Source organism: Anomaloglossus baeobatrachus, chromosome 10 (genome assembly GCF_048569485.1).
Source record: "Anomaloglossus baeobatrachus isolate aAnoBae1 chromosome 10, aAnoBae1.hap1, whole genome shotgun sequence".
NCBI lineage: Eukaryota > Metazoa > Chordata > Amphibia > Anura > Aromobatidae > Anomaloglossus > Anomaloglossus baeobatrachus.
This window is the reverse complement of record NC_134362.1, coordinates 56,295,805-56,316,220: the sequence shown is the minus strand read 5'-3', so window position 1 is coordinate 56,316,220 and position 20,416 is coordinate 56,295,805. Positions and strand designations below refer to the sequence as shown.

The following is a 20,416-nucleotide window of genomic DNA, read 5'->3' as shown; positions in this document are numbered from 1 at the left end:
CTGCACCCGGACGGGTTTCACGAATCGGCACAACAGCAAGGTCCCGGTTTTCATGACGATCAAAGAGCTCTGGCGACAGGCATCTCACGGTCGGTCAACCGTGGGCACTACCAGACCGGCCAGACTTACTGTCCCAAGGGCCGTTTTTCCATCTGAATTCTACGGCCCTGAACCTACTGTGTGGCCATTGCGTCCTAGATCCTAGTGTCCTCAGGATTATCCCACGGGGTCGTTGCCACCATGAGACAGGCTATGAAGCCCACGTCTGCTAAGATCTACCACGGAAGTGGAAGATTTTCTTTTACTGGTGCTCTGTACAAGGAGTGTCCCCCTGGCCATTGGCATTGCCTACTTTTCTTTCCTCCCTGCAATCTGGGTTGGAAAAGGGCTTGTCGCTCGGCTACCTTAAAGGGCAAGTCTCGGCGCTATTGGTGTTTTTTTCAGAAGCTTCTAGCACGACGTCCGCAGGTACGCACGTTCCTGCAGGGGGTTTGGTCATATCGTCCCCCCGTACGAGCGGCCGTTAGATCCATGGGATCTGAACAGGGTACTAGTTGCTCTCCAGAAGCCGCCTTTCGAGTCTCTGACGGATGTTTCACTTTCTCGACTATCACGGAAAGTGGCCTTTCTGGTAGCGATCACGTCTCTTCGGAGAGTGTCTGAGCTAGCAGCGCGGTCATCCAAGGCTCCCTTCCTGGTGGTCCACCAGGACAAGGTAGTGCTGCGCCCCATTCAGGAGTTTCTCCCTAAGGTAGTATCCTCGTTTCATATTAATCAGGATATCTCCTTACCTTCTTTTTGTCCTCATCCGGTTCACCGGTATGAAAAGGATTTACATTTGTTAGATCTGGTGAGAGCACTCAGAATCTACATTTCCCGCACGGCGCCCCTGCGCCGCTCTGATGCACTCTTTGTCCTTGTCGCTGGCCAGCGCAAGGGGTCGCAGGCTTCCAAAGCCACCCTGGCTCGATGGATCAAAGAACCAATTCTTGAAGCCTACCGTTCTGCTGGGCTTCCGGTTCCATCAGGGCTGAAGGCCCATTCTACCAGAGCCGTGGGTGCGTCCTGGGCATTACGACACCAGGCTACGGCTCAACAGGTGTGCCAGGCAGCTACCTGGTCGAGTCTGCACACTTTCACCATACATTATCAGGTGCATACCTATGCTTCGGTGGACGCCAGCCTAGGTAGAAGAGTCCTGCAGGCGGCAGTTGCCTCCCCGTAGGGGAGGGCTGTCTTTGCAGCTCTAACATGAGGTATTTCTTTACCCACCCAGGGACAGCTTTTGGACGTCCCAATCGTCTGGGTCTCCCAATGGAGCGCCGAAGAAGAAGGGAATTTTGTTACTTACCGTAAATTCCTTTTCTTCTAGCTCCTATTGGGAGACCCAGCACCCGCCCTGTTGTCCTTCGGGATTTTTGGTGGTTTTTCGGGTACACATGTTGTTCATGTTGAATGGTTTTTCAGTTCTCCGACGTTACTTCGGAGTGAATTTGTTTAAACCAGTTATTGGCTTTCCTCCTTCTTGCTTTTGCACTAAAACTGGTGAGCCAGTGATCCCACTGGGGGTGTATAGCCAGAAGGGGAGGGGCCTTACACTTTTTAGTGTAATTGCTTTGTGTGGCCTCCGGAGGCAGTGCTATACACCCAATCGTCTGGGTCTCCCAATAGGAGCTAGAAGAAAAGGAATTTACGGTAAGTAACAAAATTCCCTTCTTTTTTGACGCTGCGTTTGTGTGTTTTTGGCTGCTAAAAACGCACCCGCGGCAAAAAAACGCATGTGTTTTTACCTCAATTTGATGCGTTTTTGGCTGCGTTTTGCTGTGTTTTTTATCTCTGCGTTTTTCTGCGTTTTTCCAATGCATTGCATGGGGGAAAAATGCAGGAAAGAATTGACATGTCCATTTTTCTTTTTTTTTAAGCTCAAAAACGCAGCTTAAAAAAAAAGTTGTGTGCGGACAGCAAAAATGAAAACTCATAGACTTTGCTGGGGAAGTAAAGTCATGCAGTTTTGAGGCCAGAAACGCACCCAAAAAACGCGCAAAAACGCACTGTGTGAACTTACCCTAAAAGGAATCTGTCAGCAGTTTTTGCTCTGTAATCTGACAATAACATGATGTAGGGGCAGAGACCATGATTCCAGCATTGTATCATTTAGTTTACTGGGTGTCACTTATTAGGCTGTGTGTTGCTGTTTCAATAAAATCAGTGTTTTATCATCAAGAGATTAACACTCAGGTCTTGCGCCTCCTTTTCCAATCACCCACTACCACTGATTAGCAGCTGTCAATACACAGTATATACAGAAAGCTGCCAATCAGTGGTGTGGACGGGGTTATACACAACTCAGCATTCTGACCTCCATTAGATCCGCAGCAGAGAAAACTGCAAATCAGTTTTCTTCATCGTTCCTATGGGAGACCCAGACCATGGGTGTATAGCTACTGCCTCCGGAGGACACACAAAGTTACTACACTCAAACGTGTAGCTCCTCCCTCCTAGCATATACACCCCCTGCTAGCCAGTCCTAGCCAGTTTGATGCTTTGTGTCAGGAGGATCACACACACATGCATCCTTTTTTGATTTTTCATTTTTTCTAAAGATTTGGAAGAAAAGCGGGTCCACTGGACCCCCGGCATGTCCCTTCACACCCCCCTGGCGGCGGTGCTGTTAAGGTTGATTCAGGGCAAGAGCCCTTCATGCCGCGCTCCTTCACCATCCCTTAGGGGCTCTGGCTTGAAGTTAGAGCCCACACGGTTCTCACTGCCTTGCAGGAGACCGGCCTCCATCAGCAGCCCTTTGGCAGGACCCTGCTGGACGGAGCACTGGACCCCCACCCCACCCAGGGACTGGGCCCTGCGTCTCAAAGCTAAGTATAGAGACGTTATTCAGAGGGTCCTTCTGCAATGTGGGGCACTTTATTGGGGGGACAGTGATTTACTTTGATAATGCTGCTTTTCACTGTGTTCCGGCCGGTTCCACGGTTTTTACTGTGTACCGCGCCGATGATGCCTGATTGTCGGCCGCATGCATAACTCTAGGCCCCGGCTTCAGCCGCTGCCTAGTTTCGTTTCGTTCCCCTGCATGTCAGTCATGCAGGGGGACACTGCAGCGCCGCCCACCGGCCGCTCTGCACAGGGGAGGACACTCCTTTTTGAGGAGATGATTCCCTCCCCTGTACATCTCCTTAGCCCTCCGATTCCCGCTCCTGGGTTAACCCCCGCCCCCCCCCCTCACTCGGGCGCCATTTTCTCAGCGTTCTTAGTACGCTGGTCGGCGCTGGCTGCTCTGCAGTGCAGAGGGAGTGGATATCTGGCTGGGGGTCCAGGCTTGGAACCCGGGGGGCACTCATAATAGCGGCCTGATAAGTCACAACCTCTGGTTGTGCACTTTTATACACTAGCAGGGCATTCTGAAGGAGTTAATTCTTTATTATAGAACCTCCTCCTCAGCAGCATGTCTCACTAGGAGCAAAGCTCCAAGGCTGTACACTACATGCTCTGCATGTAGGCATATTGTCTGAACTAGCACAGACCCACACTGTAATGGTTCTTATGTGGTGGTACCTCAGCCTGGAGTCTCCCCGGGCTGAACCCCTGTCTTGGGTATTCTAAACATTCTAGACAGAGCCCCCCACCTCTGCAGCATGTCTCACGGAGCGAGGCTGCAGGCTTGGTAGTCTCGTACGGCTCTACCGAGCTCATAACCACTGTGGCCCCTCAGCTTGGAGGCTCATTTATGGTCCCTCCAGCTCCTCTGGTTTCGGTGGCTGACCCCTGGGGGAATCTTTTTTCCAGGGGTCGGCTGTCCCGGCATCTGCTGAGCATGCAGCCCCCTTCTCAGGGCGTTTTCTGCTCGCTCAGCAAAGCTCACAGACCCCGTCCTCCTCACAGGGAGACGTAAGGTCCCCTGTACTCCCCGTCCCGCATACGAGCTGACTCACTGGGCGAGGAGGATGTCTCTACCAGGGGCTCGGACGCTACTTTAGGTACTTTGATCCGTCCGTAGGTGACGCGGATGCGAATGATTGGATTGCGTCCATTATACTTGTACTGGACCTCCATCCGCCTATATCAGGGGAGTATTCCCCGCTGGCAGAAAGGCATCAGTATACCTTTAACAGGACGAGGAGCGTGTTCCTTAACCACTCCAGTTTTCAGCCCGCTGCGTCCGAGCCCACAGCCTGTCCTGCAGATCCCACAGCGGGGTTATGCTGCCTGTCTCCCCCTCCCATCAGAGGTGGTCAAGGAGTGTACTCATTCGCCAGGGGTGGCCACTCCGGTGTCTAGACTTTCAGCCCAGATAGTTGTATCAGTGGCTGACGGCACCTCTATAAGGATCCCACGGTACATTAATTATTGTACTGGACCTCAATCCGCCGGAGTTACCTTATCTAGGGGAACACTATGTGTGTTCCTTAACCACTCCAGTTTTCAGGCCCTGTGACCAGCCCAGGGTCCGCTCTGACAGTCGCTTCCCATGAAGCGTGATTCTGAGGACTGTGTTTCCCCTGTCCACCAATGGTGGTCAAAAGGTGGGCTCATTCACCTCAGGTGGCTCAGCCCGGACCGTTACGTCAGTGGCTGATGGCTCCTCTGAGGAGATGCTTTCCCTCACAGGGACGCTATGCCCAAGACGGTTGCCTGAACTTCCAAACTTCAGTCTTCTCATCCTCTGCCAGGTCTGCCATGCTGGACACCGCACGGCGGTGGTCTTGGCTACTTCCTCACTATCCGCAGGCTCCTGTGGCTTCGGAAATGGAAGGCAGATGCCTCTATAGAGGTTCCTTGCTGGGCTCCCCTTTGGTGGGACCAGTCTCTTCGGAACCAACTGGATGAAATTTAGGAAGCTCTTGGCGAGCAGAGTTCTTCCTTGCCACAAACCTAAACCAGGGATCCTGTCCAGGGCAGGAATCAGTTGAGGTTCGGTGGTTTCCGTTCCTCCATCTGATCGTCCTCTAGCTCGGCCTAGGTTCATGGAACCAATTGGCTTGAAGCTGCGTCTTCAGAAGACCGCAGGAGATGCTGCCACTTAGTCAGCTTCCTCCGAGCTATCTAGCCACGCCAACCTCCTCCTGGTCGGTGGCAGGCTCCCTCCACTTGGCGACGTATGGTTCTAACACGTCTCCGTTCAGTGGGGGCGGGATATATCTCCCATGGCTACAGGATGGAATTCTGTCCACCCGCCAAACAGATTTTTTCTGTCACCCCCTCCCGGCTCCAAGGCCTCCGCCTTCTCACAGGCCGTGGCATTTCTTGCAGGCCAATGGAGGAATTGTACCGGTTCCCGACTGGGAACGGTTCTGAGATTTTTGTTTAAATCTATTTCTAGTACCCGAAGAGGGCGGTGCCTTCCGACCTGGATCTTTAGCTTTTCAAGCATGGTCAGGTGTGGCGTGTTCACATGGAGTCTCGGTCTTGTTCCGTGTGTTTTTTTTCACCGGATCAATCAAGAACCCAAGGAGATTCCCTAGCAGCCATCGGCATCAGAGATGCCTTTCTGCAGGGGTCAATCGCAGTTTCACACCAGCGTTGACTACGTTTTGCCATCGGAGTGGTCCAATTCGTGGCTCTTCCCTTGGGGTTAGCCACGGCCCCTCGAGCATTCTCATTGGTGCTGCTGTGATTAGGGTCCTGCACCCCTAGGGATTGGCAGTGATCGTTTGCCCTGGACGGCCTTCTTCTCGGGGCTTCATCCAGTGCAGACTCTTAGCAGAGTACTTCGCTTACTCTCGCCACTCTAACCTATTCGGGTGGCTTGTCATTCTGTTCAAGTCCACTCTGACTTCGAACCAGAGGTTCTCAGGGACGCAATTCGAGACTGTCGGCTCTTGTAAAGCTGCTCTTAGTCGATCAGTAGTCCCTCCGCTGGCGGTCGACGTCGTTCTATCAGACACCAAATACAGGTGCTGGTCAGACGGTGGCGTCAATGGAAGTGATTCCTTGCCCAATTTCTCCTGCGTCCTCTGAGACTGGATGTTTTCCGCTGCACACGCGAACTCCCTCCTACCACGGGGTGGTGGCTTTGCCACTGACCAGGGGCTCGTTTTCAGTGGTGGTTTCGGCCACTCTGTCTCAGGGACTTCCTGGCCCCGTCCCGGGTGACCCTCACCAGGGTGCTGGTCTTTCCGCCTTGGGAGCAGTATATCTCCATCAATGGGCTGGAAATCAGAGTTGTATTTCTAGCTCTCTAAGCCTTCACCATCTGTTGGCGGCTAGGCACATTCGGGTCCAGTCGGACAACGTGACAGCGTTTTCCTACATCAACTTCCAGGGCGGGACACTCAGCCGCCTGGCAATCTTAGCGCCTCAACATTCTTCAGTGGACAAGGGACTCCTAGTCCACCGTATCCGCAGCCCACATCCTAGATGTCCAAACTGCGAGGCAGACTATTTCAGCTGTCCAGCCGTGGTCCACAATCCTCAGGTTTTGCGGTAGACACACTGGTTCATGTTTGATCCCAGCTTCGTCTCTACCTCTTGCCCAGATCAGATAGTCCTGCGCAAGATCAGTAAAGGGGGCCGTCGGGTCATTCTCTTACTCCAGACTGACCCAGGCAGGCTTGGTACCCTGACCTGCTCCTTCTGTCCGTTGGGTTGCCATGGCATCTTCCGGACCGTCCAGACCTTTTCTCAAAAGGTCAGTTTTTTCCGTCAGAATTCTGGATTCTCAGATTGACGGCGTAGCTATTGAGTCCTGGATCTTGGCGACTTCTGGTATCCTTCCTGAAGTCATCTCCGCTATGACTCGAGCTCCAAGGTGTCCTTGGACCTTTTTAGCCTTGCCGACCCTCCTGTCCCTTCCACAGTCCGGTCTACAGCTAGGACTATCCCTCATTAAGGGACAGGTCTCGGCTCTGTCAATATGTGCCAGCGGCGTATCGTCCGGCTGGCTCCGGTGCGCTCCTTTAAGGGCGCATCTCACATCATTCCGCCTTTCCGGCGGCCTATGGAGCCCTGGGACCTTAATCCGGTCCTCCCGGTTCCCGGAAACCCCCCTTTGCGCCTCTTAGGCAGGTTTCCTTGTTTCATCTTTCACAGAAAGTAGTCTTTCTGGTGGCTAGAATTTCCCGCCAGGGAGTTCTGGCTGCACTCTCTCTGAGTCACCCCCTTTTTGGTCTTTTGCATCAAGACAAGGTGGTCTCCGTCCGACTCCGGACTTTTTTCCTTAAGGTGGTTACTGCTTCCACCTTATCCGGGGCAATTTTCCTGCCTTCCCTTTGTCCGGCTCCTGTTCATCGCTTTGAGGAAGCGTTGCATATCCTGGATCTGGTGCGGGCGCCCCGGATCTATGTGTCTCGCACCGCCGTTATTAGGCGGTGCACCTCTCTCTGGTACTGACTGCTAGTCAACGTAGCGGTCTCTCGGCATCTAAGCCGACCCTGGTTCGTTGGCTTAGGTCGGCCATTTCCGAGGCCTGCCAGTGTACTCAAGTGCCTTCCCCGCCGGGGATCAGAGCACATTTGATCAGACCTGTCGGTGCCTTTTGGGCTTTCAGGCGCCAGGCTACGGCTCAGTAGGTCTGTCAGACTGCAGCTCGAATTAGTCTGCATACTTTTTCGAAGCTCTATCCAAGGCATGCTCTTGCTTTGGCAGACGCGGGCTTGGGCAGACGCATCTTTCAGGCGTCTGTCGCCCATTTGTGAAGTTGGGTTTGCCTGCTTCTCAGTTGTCTGTTTATTCCCACCCATGGACTGCTTTAGGACGTCCCATGGTCTGGGTCTCCCATAGGAACGGTGAAGAAAAAGAGAATTTTGTTACTTACCGTAAATTCTTTTTCTTATAGTTCCGTCATGGGAGACCCAGCACCCTCCCTATTGCCTGTTGGCAGGTTTCTTGTTCCGTGTGTCTTCACCGGCTGTTATTGTTGTAGACAGACGTTCCGGTTCTTCCGGATTTTACTCTGTCTCTTCTTGTGGGTGGATGTCCTCCTTCAGCTTTTGCACTAAACTGGCTAGGACTGGCTAGCAGGGGGTGTATATGCTAGGAGGGAGGAGCTACACGTTTGAGTGTAGTAACTTTGTGTGTCCTCCGGAGGCAGTAGCTATACACCCATGGTCTGGGTCTCCCATGACGGAACTATAAGAAAAAGAATTTACGGTAAGTAACAAAATTCTCTTTTTCTCTGCTGCACATCTAGAAGAACTTAGAATACTGAGCTGTGTATAACCCTGCCCACACTACTGATTGGCAGCTATATATACTGTATATTGACAGCTGCTAATCAGTGATGAGGGTGGTTGGACTAGGAGGCGCAAGACCTGAGTTATAATCTCTTGTTGATAAAACACTGATTTTATTGAAATATTATTGAATTTTACTGGAATTGGGGTACCTGCCCCTACATCATGCTGCCCTCCATAGCAAAAGCCTTAGTGCTAGCCATCTTGTGCTGTTAGCTAAGCTGGGTTTCCTTATAATAATTTATGCTGCGTTTGTTTAATTGTAGTCTTTACAGCCAGCCTTCATAAATCTTCTTCCGTTTGCTTTTCTGTCTGTTCTGTACAACAATGTCTTACATTGTTTAGATGAATGTTTTGCTGGTGAGAACAGTGACGATCCGGGTTTCAGCCTTACTTATTCTCCAAGCCCTGCAAGCAAACTAATGACAGAGACATACGACTGTATATCCCTTTTCCAAATTTAGCTTTGCCAAAACTGAAACTTTTTTTTTTTTTAATGCCAGACGGATGTGACTCCTGCTCCCGAGGAGGACACAGAGATCCACGTATTGGCGTCCAAAGGGCACATACATCTCCAGTTCCCAGTACCAGACTTGCGGCCTGCTGCAGAGCGACGATCATGGACTCAGAAAGCTGTAAGGAAGGAATGTCTAGAAATGGAGGTGTTGGATATGGAGATCAGTACGCAACGAAAAACTGGTACAGAAGAACCCAGCAAGATCGAAATAACCTTTGGAGACATGCACGGTGAGATATAGTCATATAAGAAATTTCCTAAATGCAAGAAGGAAGACTAAGCCTTTACTACCGTGTTTCCCCAAAAATAAGAATTAGCACAAATTCTCTGCCTTTTCATAATAAGGCTTAAAGGGAACCTGTCACCACTTTTTCGGCCTATAAGCTGTGGCCACCACCACCGGGCTCTTATATACAGTATTCTAACATGCTGTATATAAGAGTCCAGGCCGCTGTGAGAACATAAAAAACACTTTATAATACTTACCTAACGGTCGCGCGGTTGGCCATATGGGCGTCTCCGTTGTCCGGTGCTGGCTCCTCCTCTTTTGGCTATCTTTGTTTTCCTTCTCTAGCCGCAGTGCATGACGTGTCCGATGTCATCCACACTCTCCGGCATTCAGGTCCTGAGCAGGGAAGATCAAAGTATTGTAGTGCGCCTGCGCGGTACCGGCGAGTGTGTATGACGTAGACACATCATGCACAGTGTATTCAGAAAGAGAACGAAGATGGCCGAAAGAGGAGGCGCCGACACCGGAGGACTAAGATGGCCAAAAGAGGCTGCACCGGCTCTGGTCAACGCAGACGCCCATAAGGCCCACAGCGTGACCGTTAGGTAAGTATTATAAAGTATTTTTTATGTTATACCCCCGGCCTGGGCTCTTATATACAGCATGTTAAAATGCTGTATATAAGAGCCCTGTGGTGGTGGCCGCAGCTTATAGGCCAAAAAAGTGGTGACAAGTTCCCTTTAAATATAAGCCCTACCCCGAAAATAAGCCCTAGTTGCGGATCAATAATAGTGTCCATGCAGCTAAAAAAGTTAAGGAATACTGCAGGACACTTTAATAAAGAGAGCCAACCACCCCAAAAGACGAAGAACAGAAGACCACACTATCATAGTCACTAGACTTCGAACGGGATGCTATGAAATGCGAGGACCTGTGGAGGAACGCATCGAGGACCTGTGGTGGAACACACACACACACGCACACACACACCGTGATACCTAGGACACAGTGGAGCGAGGGATCCTGCGGTGGAATGCATCGATGCGTTTCACCACAGGTCCTCGGTGCTTTACTGCTGTGGAGCACACAAGGAGACCTGCTTTGCGTGCCCGCTGTGGATCGCTGGAGGACCTGGGAACGACAGAAGATGGTCCAGGGCCTGATAAGTATGATTCTTTTGGGGGTTGTCTGCCTTAATTGGGGGATAAACTTACCCCCAATCTTTGCTTCCCAGAAAATAAGCCCTGGCACATTTTGGGGGGCAAAAAATACAATAAGACCGTGTCTTATTTTTGGGGAAACACGGTAGTTCAAAGGGAAAAAAAAAAGTTTTCCATTGCAACCAATCGAATTTCTTCTTTCTTTGTCGCTCCATTGGGAGACCCAGACAATTGGGTGTATAGCTTCTGCCTCTGGAGGCCACACAAAGTATTACACTTTAAAAAGTGTAACCCCTCCCCTCTGCCTATACACCCTCCCGTGGACCACGGGCTCCTCAGTTTTATGCTTTGTGTGGAAGGAGGCACACATCCACTCATGAATTCTCAGACTTTTTATGTCGGTTGGAAGAAAAGAGGACCCCCACGGGGTCCCCGGCATGTTCCCTTCTCACCCCACTATGTCGGCGGTGTTGTTGAGCTTGAGGTACCCATTGTGGGTACAGAGGCTGGAGCCACATGCCGTCTCCTTCACCATCCCTTAGCGGCTCTGGGAGAAGTGGGATCCTGAGCGGTCTTCCATTTGCTGGGACCGTGCTCCATCCGCAGCCCCTGAGGGAACCTGCCGGACCGGAGCCTCTTCAACCCCAGGGACCGGGCCCTGCAACTTAAAGGTACTCTGTATCCCTGTCGGGGATCGTACAGAGAGCGCACCTTCTTCCCGGGAGCCGCAGTAGTTTTAAAACTGAGGAGGCCGGTGGACTTCCGCGCCGACCGTGCCTGCTTGTCGGGCGCGGCCTCAAATTTAGTCCCCGGCTTCACCGCGGCCTAGTCGCAAAAATCCCGCCCCCGGGCCTGCCTGTCAGGGGTAAGGGCGGGTTCTCCGGCATGACGTCGGATGTGAGGGCTGGAGCATCCTGCATGTCTTCCTCCCCCCTCACTGACCACTGTGGGGACCCCAGATTCCCGCTCTTGGCTGGCGCCGCCCTCGGCTCTACTCCTCCCCTGAGAGCTCCGGCGGCCATTTTCTGGCATTCTGCCGGTGGATGCTTCTCAGTGAACAGCTCAGCAGCTCCGGGGGATCCAAGGCAGGGAATCTGGAGGACACACTCCGCTCGTTAGCGGTCGGTAAGCCACACCGGTCACCCGGTGCTGGCCCCCCTGGGGTGCCGGTATAGATACATATATATATATTTATATAATAGATATATATATATCTGTTCGGTCAGTCCGTATACCTTGGTCCCTATATACCCTCAGTTGGTCACTCTCCTAGGAGACAACAGCATGTCGTCCACAAGGAGCAAAACTGCTAAGGCACAGGTTTTTTTCGCGGCCTGTACCTCTTGTGGGGCTATGTTGCCGGCGGGATCCACGTACCCTCACTGTGAGCAGTGTTCGACTCCTGCCACGCTTGCTCAGCCGGAGCCTCGGGCACTGGTGGGCCCCTCGGCTCAGGTAGACCCCCCTGCTCCCCCTGAACATGCAGGGACAGAGTCACAGGGGTTGGCCTCTTTTGCTGAGAAACTCTCTCAGTCCCTTTCTCAATCCATGGCACAGTCTTTGGACAAATGGTCTTCTAGGCTCCTGGAGGCATTGCAATCCTGACCGGACCCTTCACAGGCCCCGGTTCCTGTTAGCTTGTCTCCTCCAGGCCCCTCTCGGTCCGCGCCGCAGCACGCTCCCAGGTTGGCCCCTAGGTCTCAGGCGGAGGACTCCTGCCCGGACCGCAGTCCCAGACCGGCAAAGCGGTCTCGCTGGCACTCTTCCCCGTCTTCCTCACGCTGCTCGGAGGACTCTCAGGAAGACGAGGCGGATGTAGGAGCTCAGGGCTCTGACCCTGACTTCGCCCTTAACCTTGATACACCTGAGGGGGATGCCTTAGTAAATGATCTTATCTCATCCATCAACCAGGTGTTGGATCTCTCTCCCCCGCCTCCTCCTGTAGAGGAGTCGGCTTCTCAACAGGAGAAACACCAGTTTCGGTTCCCCAAGCGTACACGAAATACGTTTTTTGATCACTCTAACTTCAGGGATGCTGTCCAGAAGCCCAGGGCGGTCCCGGACAAGCGCTTTGCTAAACGGCATACTGACACGCGTTATCCCTTTCCATCTGAAGTTGTTAAGGGCTGGTCTCACTCTCCCAAGGTGGATCCGCCAGTCTCCAAATTGGCTGCTAGATCCGTTGTGTCTGTTGCAGATGGCTCATCCCTGAAGGATGCCACTGACAGACAGATAGAGCTCTTGGTGAAGTCCATCTATGTCGCCCCGGCCTTTGCCGCTGTGTGGGCTCTCCAAGCTATCTCAGCTTGTCTGGCTGAGATTAATGCTGTCACACGGAATTCTGCTACGCCATGAACGCCGTCCTGGATGCGTTTCGCCATCGGGGACGAACACCTCCAGTTCGTCGCATTGCCCTTCGGCCTGGCGACAGCCCCACGGGTTTTCACCAAAGTCATGGCATCCGTCGTGGCGGTCCTGCACTCTCAGGGCCACTCGGTGATCCCCTACTTGGACGATCTCCTAGTCAGGGCCCCTTCTCGGATGGCGTGTCAACAAAGCCTTACCGTCGCTCTGGCGACTCTCCAGCAGTTCGGGTGGATCATCAACTTCCCGAAATCCAAGTTGACACCAACCCAATCACTGACTTACCTTGGGATGGAGTTTCACACACAGCCAGCGTTAGTCAAGCTACCGCGGGACAAACGGCTTTCTCTGCAGGCAGGGGTGCAATCACTTCTTCGGAGTCAATCACACCCCTTAAGGTGCCTCATGCACTTCCTGGGGAAGATGGTGGCAGCTATGGAGGCAGTGCCGTTTGCACAATTTCATCTACGGCCACTCCAATGGGATATTCTCCGCAAATGGGACAAGAGTGCGGCTTCCCTCGACAAGAACGTCTCTCTTTCCCTCGCGACGAAAACATCACTTCAGTGGTGGCTCCTACCCACATCTCTGTCAGGAGGAAGATCATTCCTACCCCCAACCTGGGCTGTGGTCACCACGGACGCGAGCCTGTCAGGTTGGGGAGCGTTTTATCTCCACCACAGGGCTCAAGGAACCTGGACTCCGATAGAATCGTCCCTTCAGATCAATATTCTGGAGATAAGGGCAGTATATCTAGCCCTATTGGCTTTCCATCGGTGGCTGGAGGGCAGGCAGATCCGAATCCAGTCGGACAACGCCACTGCCGTCGCCTACATCAATCACCAAGGCGGCACTCGCAGTCGTCTGGCCTTCCAGGAAGTCCGGCGGATTCTGCAGTGGGTGGAAGACACAGGCTCCACCATCTCCGCAGGTCACATCCCGGGCATAGAAAACTGGGAAGCAGATTTTCTCAGTTGTCAGGGCATGGACGCGGGGGAATGGTCTCTTCACCCAGACGTGTTTCGGGAAATCTGTCGCCGCTGGGGAATGCCGGACTTCGATCTCATGGCGTCACGGCACAACAACAAGGTCCCGGCCTTCATGGCACGGTCTCAGGATCACAGAGCTCTGGCGGCGGACGCGTTAGTGCAGGATTGGTCGCAGTTCCGACTGCCGTATGTGTTTCCCCCTCTGGCAATGCTGCCCAGAGTACTACGCAAGATCAGGTCCGACTGCCGTCGCGCCATTCTCGTCGCTCCAGACTGGCCGAGGCGGTCGTGGTATCCGGATCTGTGGCATCTCACGGTGGGTCAACCGTGGGCACTTCCAGACCGCCCAGACTTGCTGTCACAAGGTCCGTTTTTCCATCTGAATTCTGTGGCCCTCAACCTGACTGTGTGGCCATTGAGTCCTGGCTCCTAGCGTCTTCAGGGTTATCTCAGGATGTCATTGCCACCATGAGACAGGCCAGGAAGCCAACGTCCGCCAAGATCTATTATAGGTCTTGGCAAATCTTCCTGTCCTGGTGCACTGCTAACGGTTTTTCTCCATGGCCGTTTGCCTTACCCACATTCCTTTCATTCCTTCAATCTGGAGTGGACAAGGGTTTGTCCCTCGGCTCTATCAAGGGCCAAGTGTCGGCGCTCTCCGTGTTTTTTCAAAAGCGTCTAGCCAGGCTTCCGCAGGTCCGCACGTTCCTGCAGGGGGTCTGCCACATAGTCCCACCTTACAAACGTCCGTTGGAACCTTGGGACCTTAACAGGGTCCTGACGGCTCTTCAAAAGCCGCCTTTTGAGCCACTGCGGGATGTCTCTCTCTCCTGTCTTTCGCAGAAGGTGGCCTTCCTAGTGGCAGTCACGTCTCTTCGGAGAGTGTCTGAGCTTGCAGCGCTGTCATGCAAAGCTCCCTTCCTGGTTTTTCACCAGGATAAGGTGGTTCTCCGTCCGGTCCCGGAATTTCTCCCTAAGGTGGTATCCCCTTTTCCTCTAAATCAGGATATCTCCTTGCCTTCCTTTTGCCCTAATCCAATTCACCAGTGTGAAAAGGATTTGCACTCTTGGATCTAGTGAGAGCACTCCGGTTCTACGTGTCTCGCACGGCGCCCCTGCGCCGTTCAGATGCGCTCTTTGTCCTTGTCGCTGGCCAGCGTAAGGGCTCTCAGGCCTCCAAGTCAACCTTGGCTCGGTGGATCAAGGAACCGATTCTCGAGGCCTACCGTTCTTCTGGGCTCCACTTCCTTCAGGGTGGAAAGCCCATTCTACCAGAGCTGTAGGTGCGCCCTGGGCTTTGCGGCACCGGGCGACGGCTCAGCAGGTGTGTCAGGCAGCTACGTGGTCTAGTCTGCACACTTTCACGAAGCACTATCAAGTGCATACCTATGCGTCGGCAGACGCCAGTCTAGGTAGGCGAGTCCTTCAGGCGGCGGTTGCCCACCTGTAAGAGGGGGCCGTTTTTCGGCTCTTTCGATTGAGGTATCTTTTACCCACCCAGGGACTGCTCTTGGACGTCCCAATTGTCTGGGTCTCCCAATGGAGCGACAAAGAAAAAGGGAATTTTGTTTACTTACCGTAAATTCCTTTTCTTCTAGCTCCTATTGGGAGACCCAGCACCCGCCCCTGTGCCCTTTGGACTGGTTGTTCTTTTGTGTACACATGTTGTTCATGTTGAATTGTTCTTATGGTTCATGGTTTTCAGTTCTCCGAACATCCTTCGGATTGAATTTACCCTAGACCAATTTATAAGTTTTCTCCTTCCTGTTTTTGCACCAAAACTGAGGAGCCCGTGGTCCACGGGAGGGTGTATAGGCAGAGGGGAGGGGTTACACTTTTTAAAGTGTAATACTTTGTGTGGCCTCCAGAGGCAGAAGCTATACACCCAATTGTCTGGGTCTCCCAATAGGAGCTAGAAGAAAAGGAATTTACGGTAAGTAAACAAAATTCCCTTTTCTTTGTCGCTCCATTGGGAGACCCAGACAATTGGGTGTATAGCTATGCCTCCGGAGGCCACACAAAGTATTACACTAAAAGTGTAAAGCCCCTCCCCTTCTGCCTATACACCCCCCGTGCTCCCACGGGCTCCTCAGTTTTCATGCTTTGTGCGAAGGAGGCAGACATCCACGCATAGCTCCACAGCTTAGTCAGCAGCAGCTGCTGACTATGTCGGATGGAAGAAAAGAGGGCCCATAACAGGGCCCCCAGCATGCTCCCTTCTCACCCCACTCTTGTCAGCGGTGTTGTTAAGGTTGAGGTACCCATTGCGGATACGGAGGCTGGAGCCCACATGCTGTTTTCCTTCCCCATCCCCTTAGGGCTCTGGGTGAAGTGGGATCCTAATCGGTCTCCAGGCACAGGGGACCGTGCTCCATCCATAGCTCCTGGGGACTCTGCTGGATAAGGAGCCGAGTATCGTCAGGGACAAGGCCCTGCTACTTTGAGGTACTCTGTGTCCCCGTAGGGACAGCGCACAGAAACACTCCAGCATTGCTGGGTGTGTTAGTGCGCCGGGGACCGCAGCGCTGACCGCGCTTGTGCCATCACACACTGCAGCGTGGCTGGGTGTGTTAGTGTTACTGGGGACTACCGCGCTGACCGCGCGCTGCCATTTCACACGGCAGCGCGACTGGGAATGTTAGTACGCCGGGGACTACCGCGCCGACCGCGCTCATACGTCGGCCGCGCTTATAACTTTAGTCCCCGGCTTTTGCGGCCTAGTCTCACTTTTTTCCCGCCCCCAGGCCTGCCAGTCAGGGGAAGGGCGGGACGCTGTACAGGACGTCAGCACTGGGGCTGGAACATGCTTTGCATACTCCACCCCCCTCACTGTGCACAGTGGGGCACCAGATTCCCGCACTTTCTAGGGCACGCCCACGGCCCCCTCCTCTCCTCAGGACGCCGGCAGCCATTCCTGTCAGCTCTTCTGACGCTGGAGAGGGGAGACAAGCTCAGGGAGACCCAGGCAGGGATTCTGGTGACCACACAACCGCTTTGAGCGGGTGGTAAGCAGCACCTGAGGTGCTGGCCCCACTAGTGCAGAAGTGTACTTATAGATTATATGATTATAGGCTATACTTTACACTGTATGGTGCACGGTTGATTTTTGGCTATATACCCTCCTGGATTGCTCAGAGGAGACAACAGCATGTCGTCCACAAGAAGCAAGGGTGCCAAAGCACAGGCTTACTATGCTGCCTGCGCCGCATGTACGGCTATACTGCCGGCAGGTTCCACTGACCCTCATTGTGTGCAATGCTCGGCCCCTGTGGCACTTACTCAGCCGGAGCCTCTGCTAAGGGTGGCCCAGGAGGAACCACCTGCTAACACTGTCCAGGTGACAGGGACAGAGTTTGCAGTTTTTACTGAAAGACTTTGAGACTATGGCTAAGATATTAGAAGCTTTGCAGTCCAGACCAGTACCTCAGGCCATGGGCACTGGGGAATCATTGCTCCCTGGTCCCCCTCATTCGGAACAACAATGTTCTTCCGGGGTGTCTCATAGATCCCAGGGTGAGGTCTCTGACACGGACCGCAGCCCCAGACCGCCTAAGCGAGCTCGCTGGGAATTTCCTTCGACATCATCACATTGTTCAGGGTCTCAGCGGGAGGACTCTCTGTATGATGAAGCGGAGGTAGCTGATCAGGATTCTGATCCTGAGGCCGTTCTCAACCTTGATACTCCTGATGGGGATGCCATAGTGAATGATCTTATCGCGTCCATCAATCAAATGTTGAATATTTCTCCCTCAGCTCCTCCAGTGGAGGAGTCAGCTTCTCAGCAGGAGAAATTCCGTTTCAGGTTTCCCAAGCGTACAACGAGTATGTTTCTGGACCACTCTGACTTCAGAGAGGCAGTCCAGAAACACCGAGCTTGTCCAGATAAGCGTTTTTCCAAGCGCCTTAAGGATACACGTTATCCCTTCCCCCCTGACGTGGTCAAGGGCTGGACTCAGTGTCCCAAGGTGGATCCTCCAATCTCCAGACTGGCGGCTAGATCCATAGTTGCAGTTGAAGATGGGGCTTCACTCAAGGATGCCACTGACAGACAGATGGAGCTCTGGTTGAAATCCATCTATGAAGCTATCGGCGCGTCTTTTGCTCCAGCATTCGCAGCCGTATGGGCACTCCAAGCTATCTCTGCGGGTCAAGCGCAAATTGACGCACTCACACGTACGTCTGCGCCGCAGGTGGCGTCCATAACCTCTCAAACGTCGGCATTTGCGTCCTACGCTATTAATGCTGTCCTGGACTCTGCGAGCCGTACGGCGGTAGCATCCGCCAATTCGGTGGCAATACGCAGGGCCTTGTGGCTACGGGAATGGAAGGCAGATTCTGCTTCCAAAAAGTGCTTAACCAGTTTGCCATTTTCTGGCGACCGTTTGTTTGGTGAGAGATTGGATGAAATCATCAAACAATCCAAGGGAAAGGAAACATCCTTACCCCAGGCCAAACCAAACACATCCCAACAGAGGAGGGGACAGTCGAGGTTTCGGTCCTTTCGGGGTGCGGGCAGGTCCCAATTCTCCTCGTCCAAAAGGCCCCAGAAGGATCAAAGGAACTCCGATTCATGGCGGTCTAAGTCACGCCCTAAAAAGACCGCCGGAGGTGCCGCTACCAAGGCGGCTTCCTCATGACTTACGGCCTCCTCACACTGCATCCTCGGTCGGTGGCAGGCTCTCCCGCTTTTGCGACACCTGGCTGCCACAGGTAAAAGACCGTTGGGTGAGAGACATTTTGTCTCACGGTTACAGGATAGAGTTCAGCTCTCGTCCTCCGACTCGATTCTTCAGAACATCTCCGCCTCCCGAGCGAGCCGATGCTCTTCTGCAGGCGGTGGGCACTCTGAAGGCAGAAGGAGTGGTGGTCCCGATTCCTCATCAGCAACAGGGTCACGGTTTTTACTCCAACCTGTTTGTGGTTCCAAAGAAGGACGGATCTTTCCGTCCTGTTCTGGACCTAAAACTGCTCAACAAACACGTAAAGACCAGGCGGTTCCGGATGGAATCCCTCCGCTCCGTCATCGCCTCAATGTCCCAAGGAGATTTCCTTGCATCGATCGATATCAAAGATGCTTATCTCCACGTACCGATTGCTCCAGAGCATCAGCGCTTCCTGCGCTTCGCCATGGGAGACGAACACCTTCAGTTCGCGGCACTGCCGTTCGGCCTGGCGACAGCCCCAAGGGTTTTCACCAAGGTCATGGCTACAGTAGTTGCGGTCCTCCACTCTCAGGGTCACTCGGTGATACCTTACTTAGACGATCTGCTGGTCAAGGCACCCTCTCAAGAGGCATGCCAACACAGCCTCAACGTTACTCTGGAGACTCTCCAGAGTTTCGGGTGGATCATCAATTTTCCAAAGTCAAATCTGACACCGGTCCAATCGCTGACATATCTTGGCATGGAGTTTCATACTCTCTCAGCGATAGTGAAACTTCCGCTGAACAAACAGCGGTCACTACAGACAGGGTTGCAATCTCTCCTTCAAGGTCAGTCACACCCCTTGAGGCGCCTCATGCACTTCCTGGGGAAGATGGTGGCAGCAATGGAGGCAGTCCCTTTCGCGCAGTTTCACCTGCGTCCTCTTCAATGGGACATCCTACGAAAATGGGACAGGAAGCCGACGTCCCTAGACAGGAACGTCTCTCTCTCTCAGGCAACCAAAGCTTCCCTTCGGTGGTGGCTTCTTCCCACTTCATTATCGAAGGGGAAATCCTTCCTACCCCCATCCTGGGCGGTGGTCACGACGGACGCGAGTCTGTCAGGGTGGGGAGCAGTCTTCCTCCACCACAGGGCTCAGGGTACGTGGACTCAGCAAGAGTCCTCACTTCAGATCAATGTTCTGGAGATCAGGGCAGTGTATCTTGCCCTAAAAGCGTTCCAGCAGTGGCTGGAAGGCAAGCAGATCCGAATTCAGTCGGACAACTCCACAGCGGTGGCTTACATCAACCACCAAGGGGGAACACGCAGTCGGCAAGCCTTCCAGGAAGTCCGGTGGATTTTGATGTGGGTGGAAGCCACGGCCTCCACCATCTCCGCAGTTCACATCCCGGGCGTGGAAAACTGGGAAGCAGACTTTCTCAGTTGCCAGGGCATGGACGCAGGGGAATGGTCCCTTCACCCGGATGTGTTTCAGGTGATCTGTTGCCGCTGGGGGATGCCGGACGTCGACCTAATGGCGTCCCGGCACACAAGGTCACAGCATTCATGGCACGATCTCACGATCACAGAGCTCTGGCGGCAGACGCCTTAGTTCAGGATTGGTCGCAGTTTCAACTCCCTTATGTGTTTCCTCCTCTGGCACTGTTGCCCAGAGTGTTACGCAAGATCAGGGCTGACTGCCGCCGCGCCATCCTCGTCGCTCCAGACTGGCCGAGGAGGTCGTGGTACCCGGATCTGTGGCATCTCACGGTCGGCCAACCGTGGGCACTACCAGACCGACCAGACTTGCTGTCTCAAGGGCCGTTTTTCCATCTGAATTCAGCGGCCCTCAACCTGACTGTGTGGCCATTGAGTCCTGGATCTTAGCGTCTTCAGGATTATCTCAAGAGGTCATTGCCACTATGAGACAGGCTAGGAAACCAACGTCCGCCAAGATCTACCACAGGACGTGGAAAATATTCCTGTCGTGGTGCTCTGCTCAGGGTTTTTCTCCCTGGCCATTTGCCTTGCCCACTTTTCTGTTTTTTCTTCAATCCGGATTGGAAAAGAGTTTGTCGCTCGGCTCCCTTAAGGGACAAGTCTCTGCGCTCTCTGTGTTTTTTCAGAAGCGCCTGGCCAGACTTCCACAGGTACGCACATTCCTGCAAGGGGTTTGTCACATCGTCCCTCCTTACAAGCGTCCGTTAGAACCCTGGGATCTGAACAGGGTGCTGATGGTTCTTCAGAAACCACCGTTCGAGCCAATGAGGGATATTTCTCTCGCACGCCTTTCGCAGAAAGTGGTTTTCCTAGTAGCAGTCACTTCACTTC

At 53.3% G+C, this 20,416-nt stretch overlaps 1 protein-coding gene across 1 annotated transcript in view; it reads left to right on the top strand.

Moving 5' to 3' along the window:
- Positions 1-20,416, top strand: part of ATG2A (autophagy related 2A) — a 306,688-nt gene that overhangs the window by 121,524 nt on the left and 164,748 nt on the right. Inside the window, exon 15 of the mRNA XM_075326760.1 lies at positions 8,687-8,930. Within this exon, the coding sequence (XP_075182875.1) occupies positions 8,687-8,930 (244 nt within the window). The remainder of the gene's footprint in view (positions 1-8,686; positions 8,931-20,416) is intronic.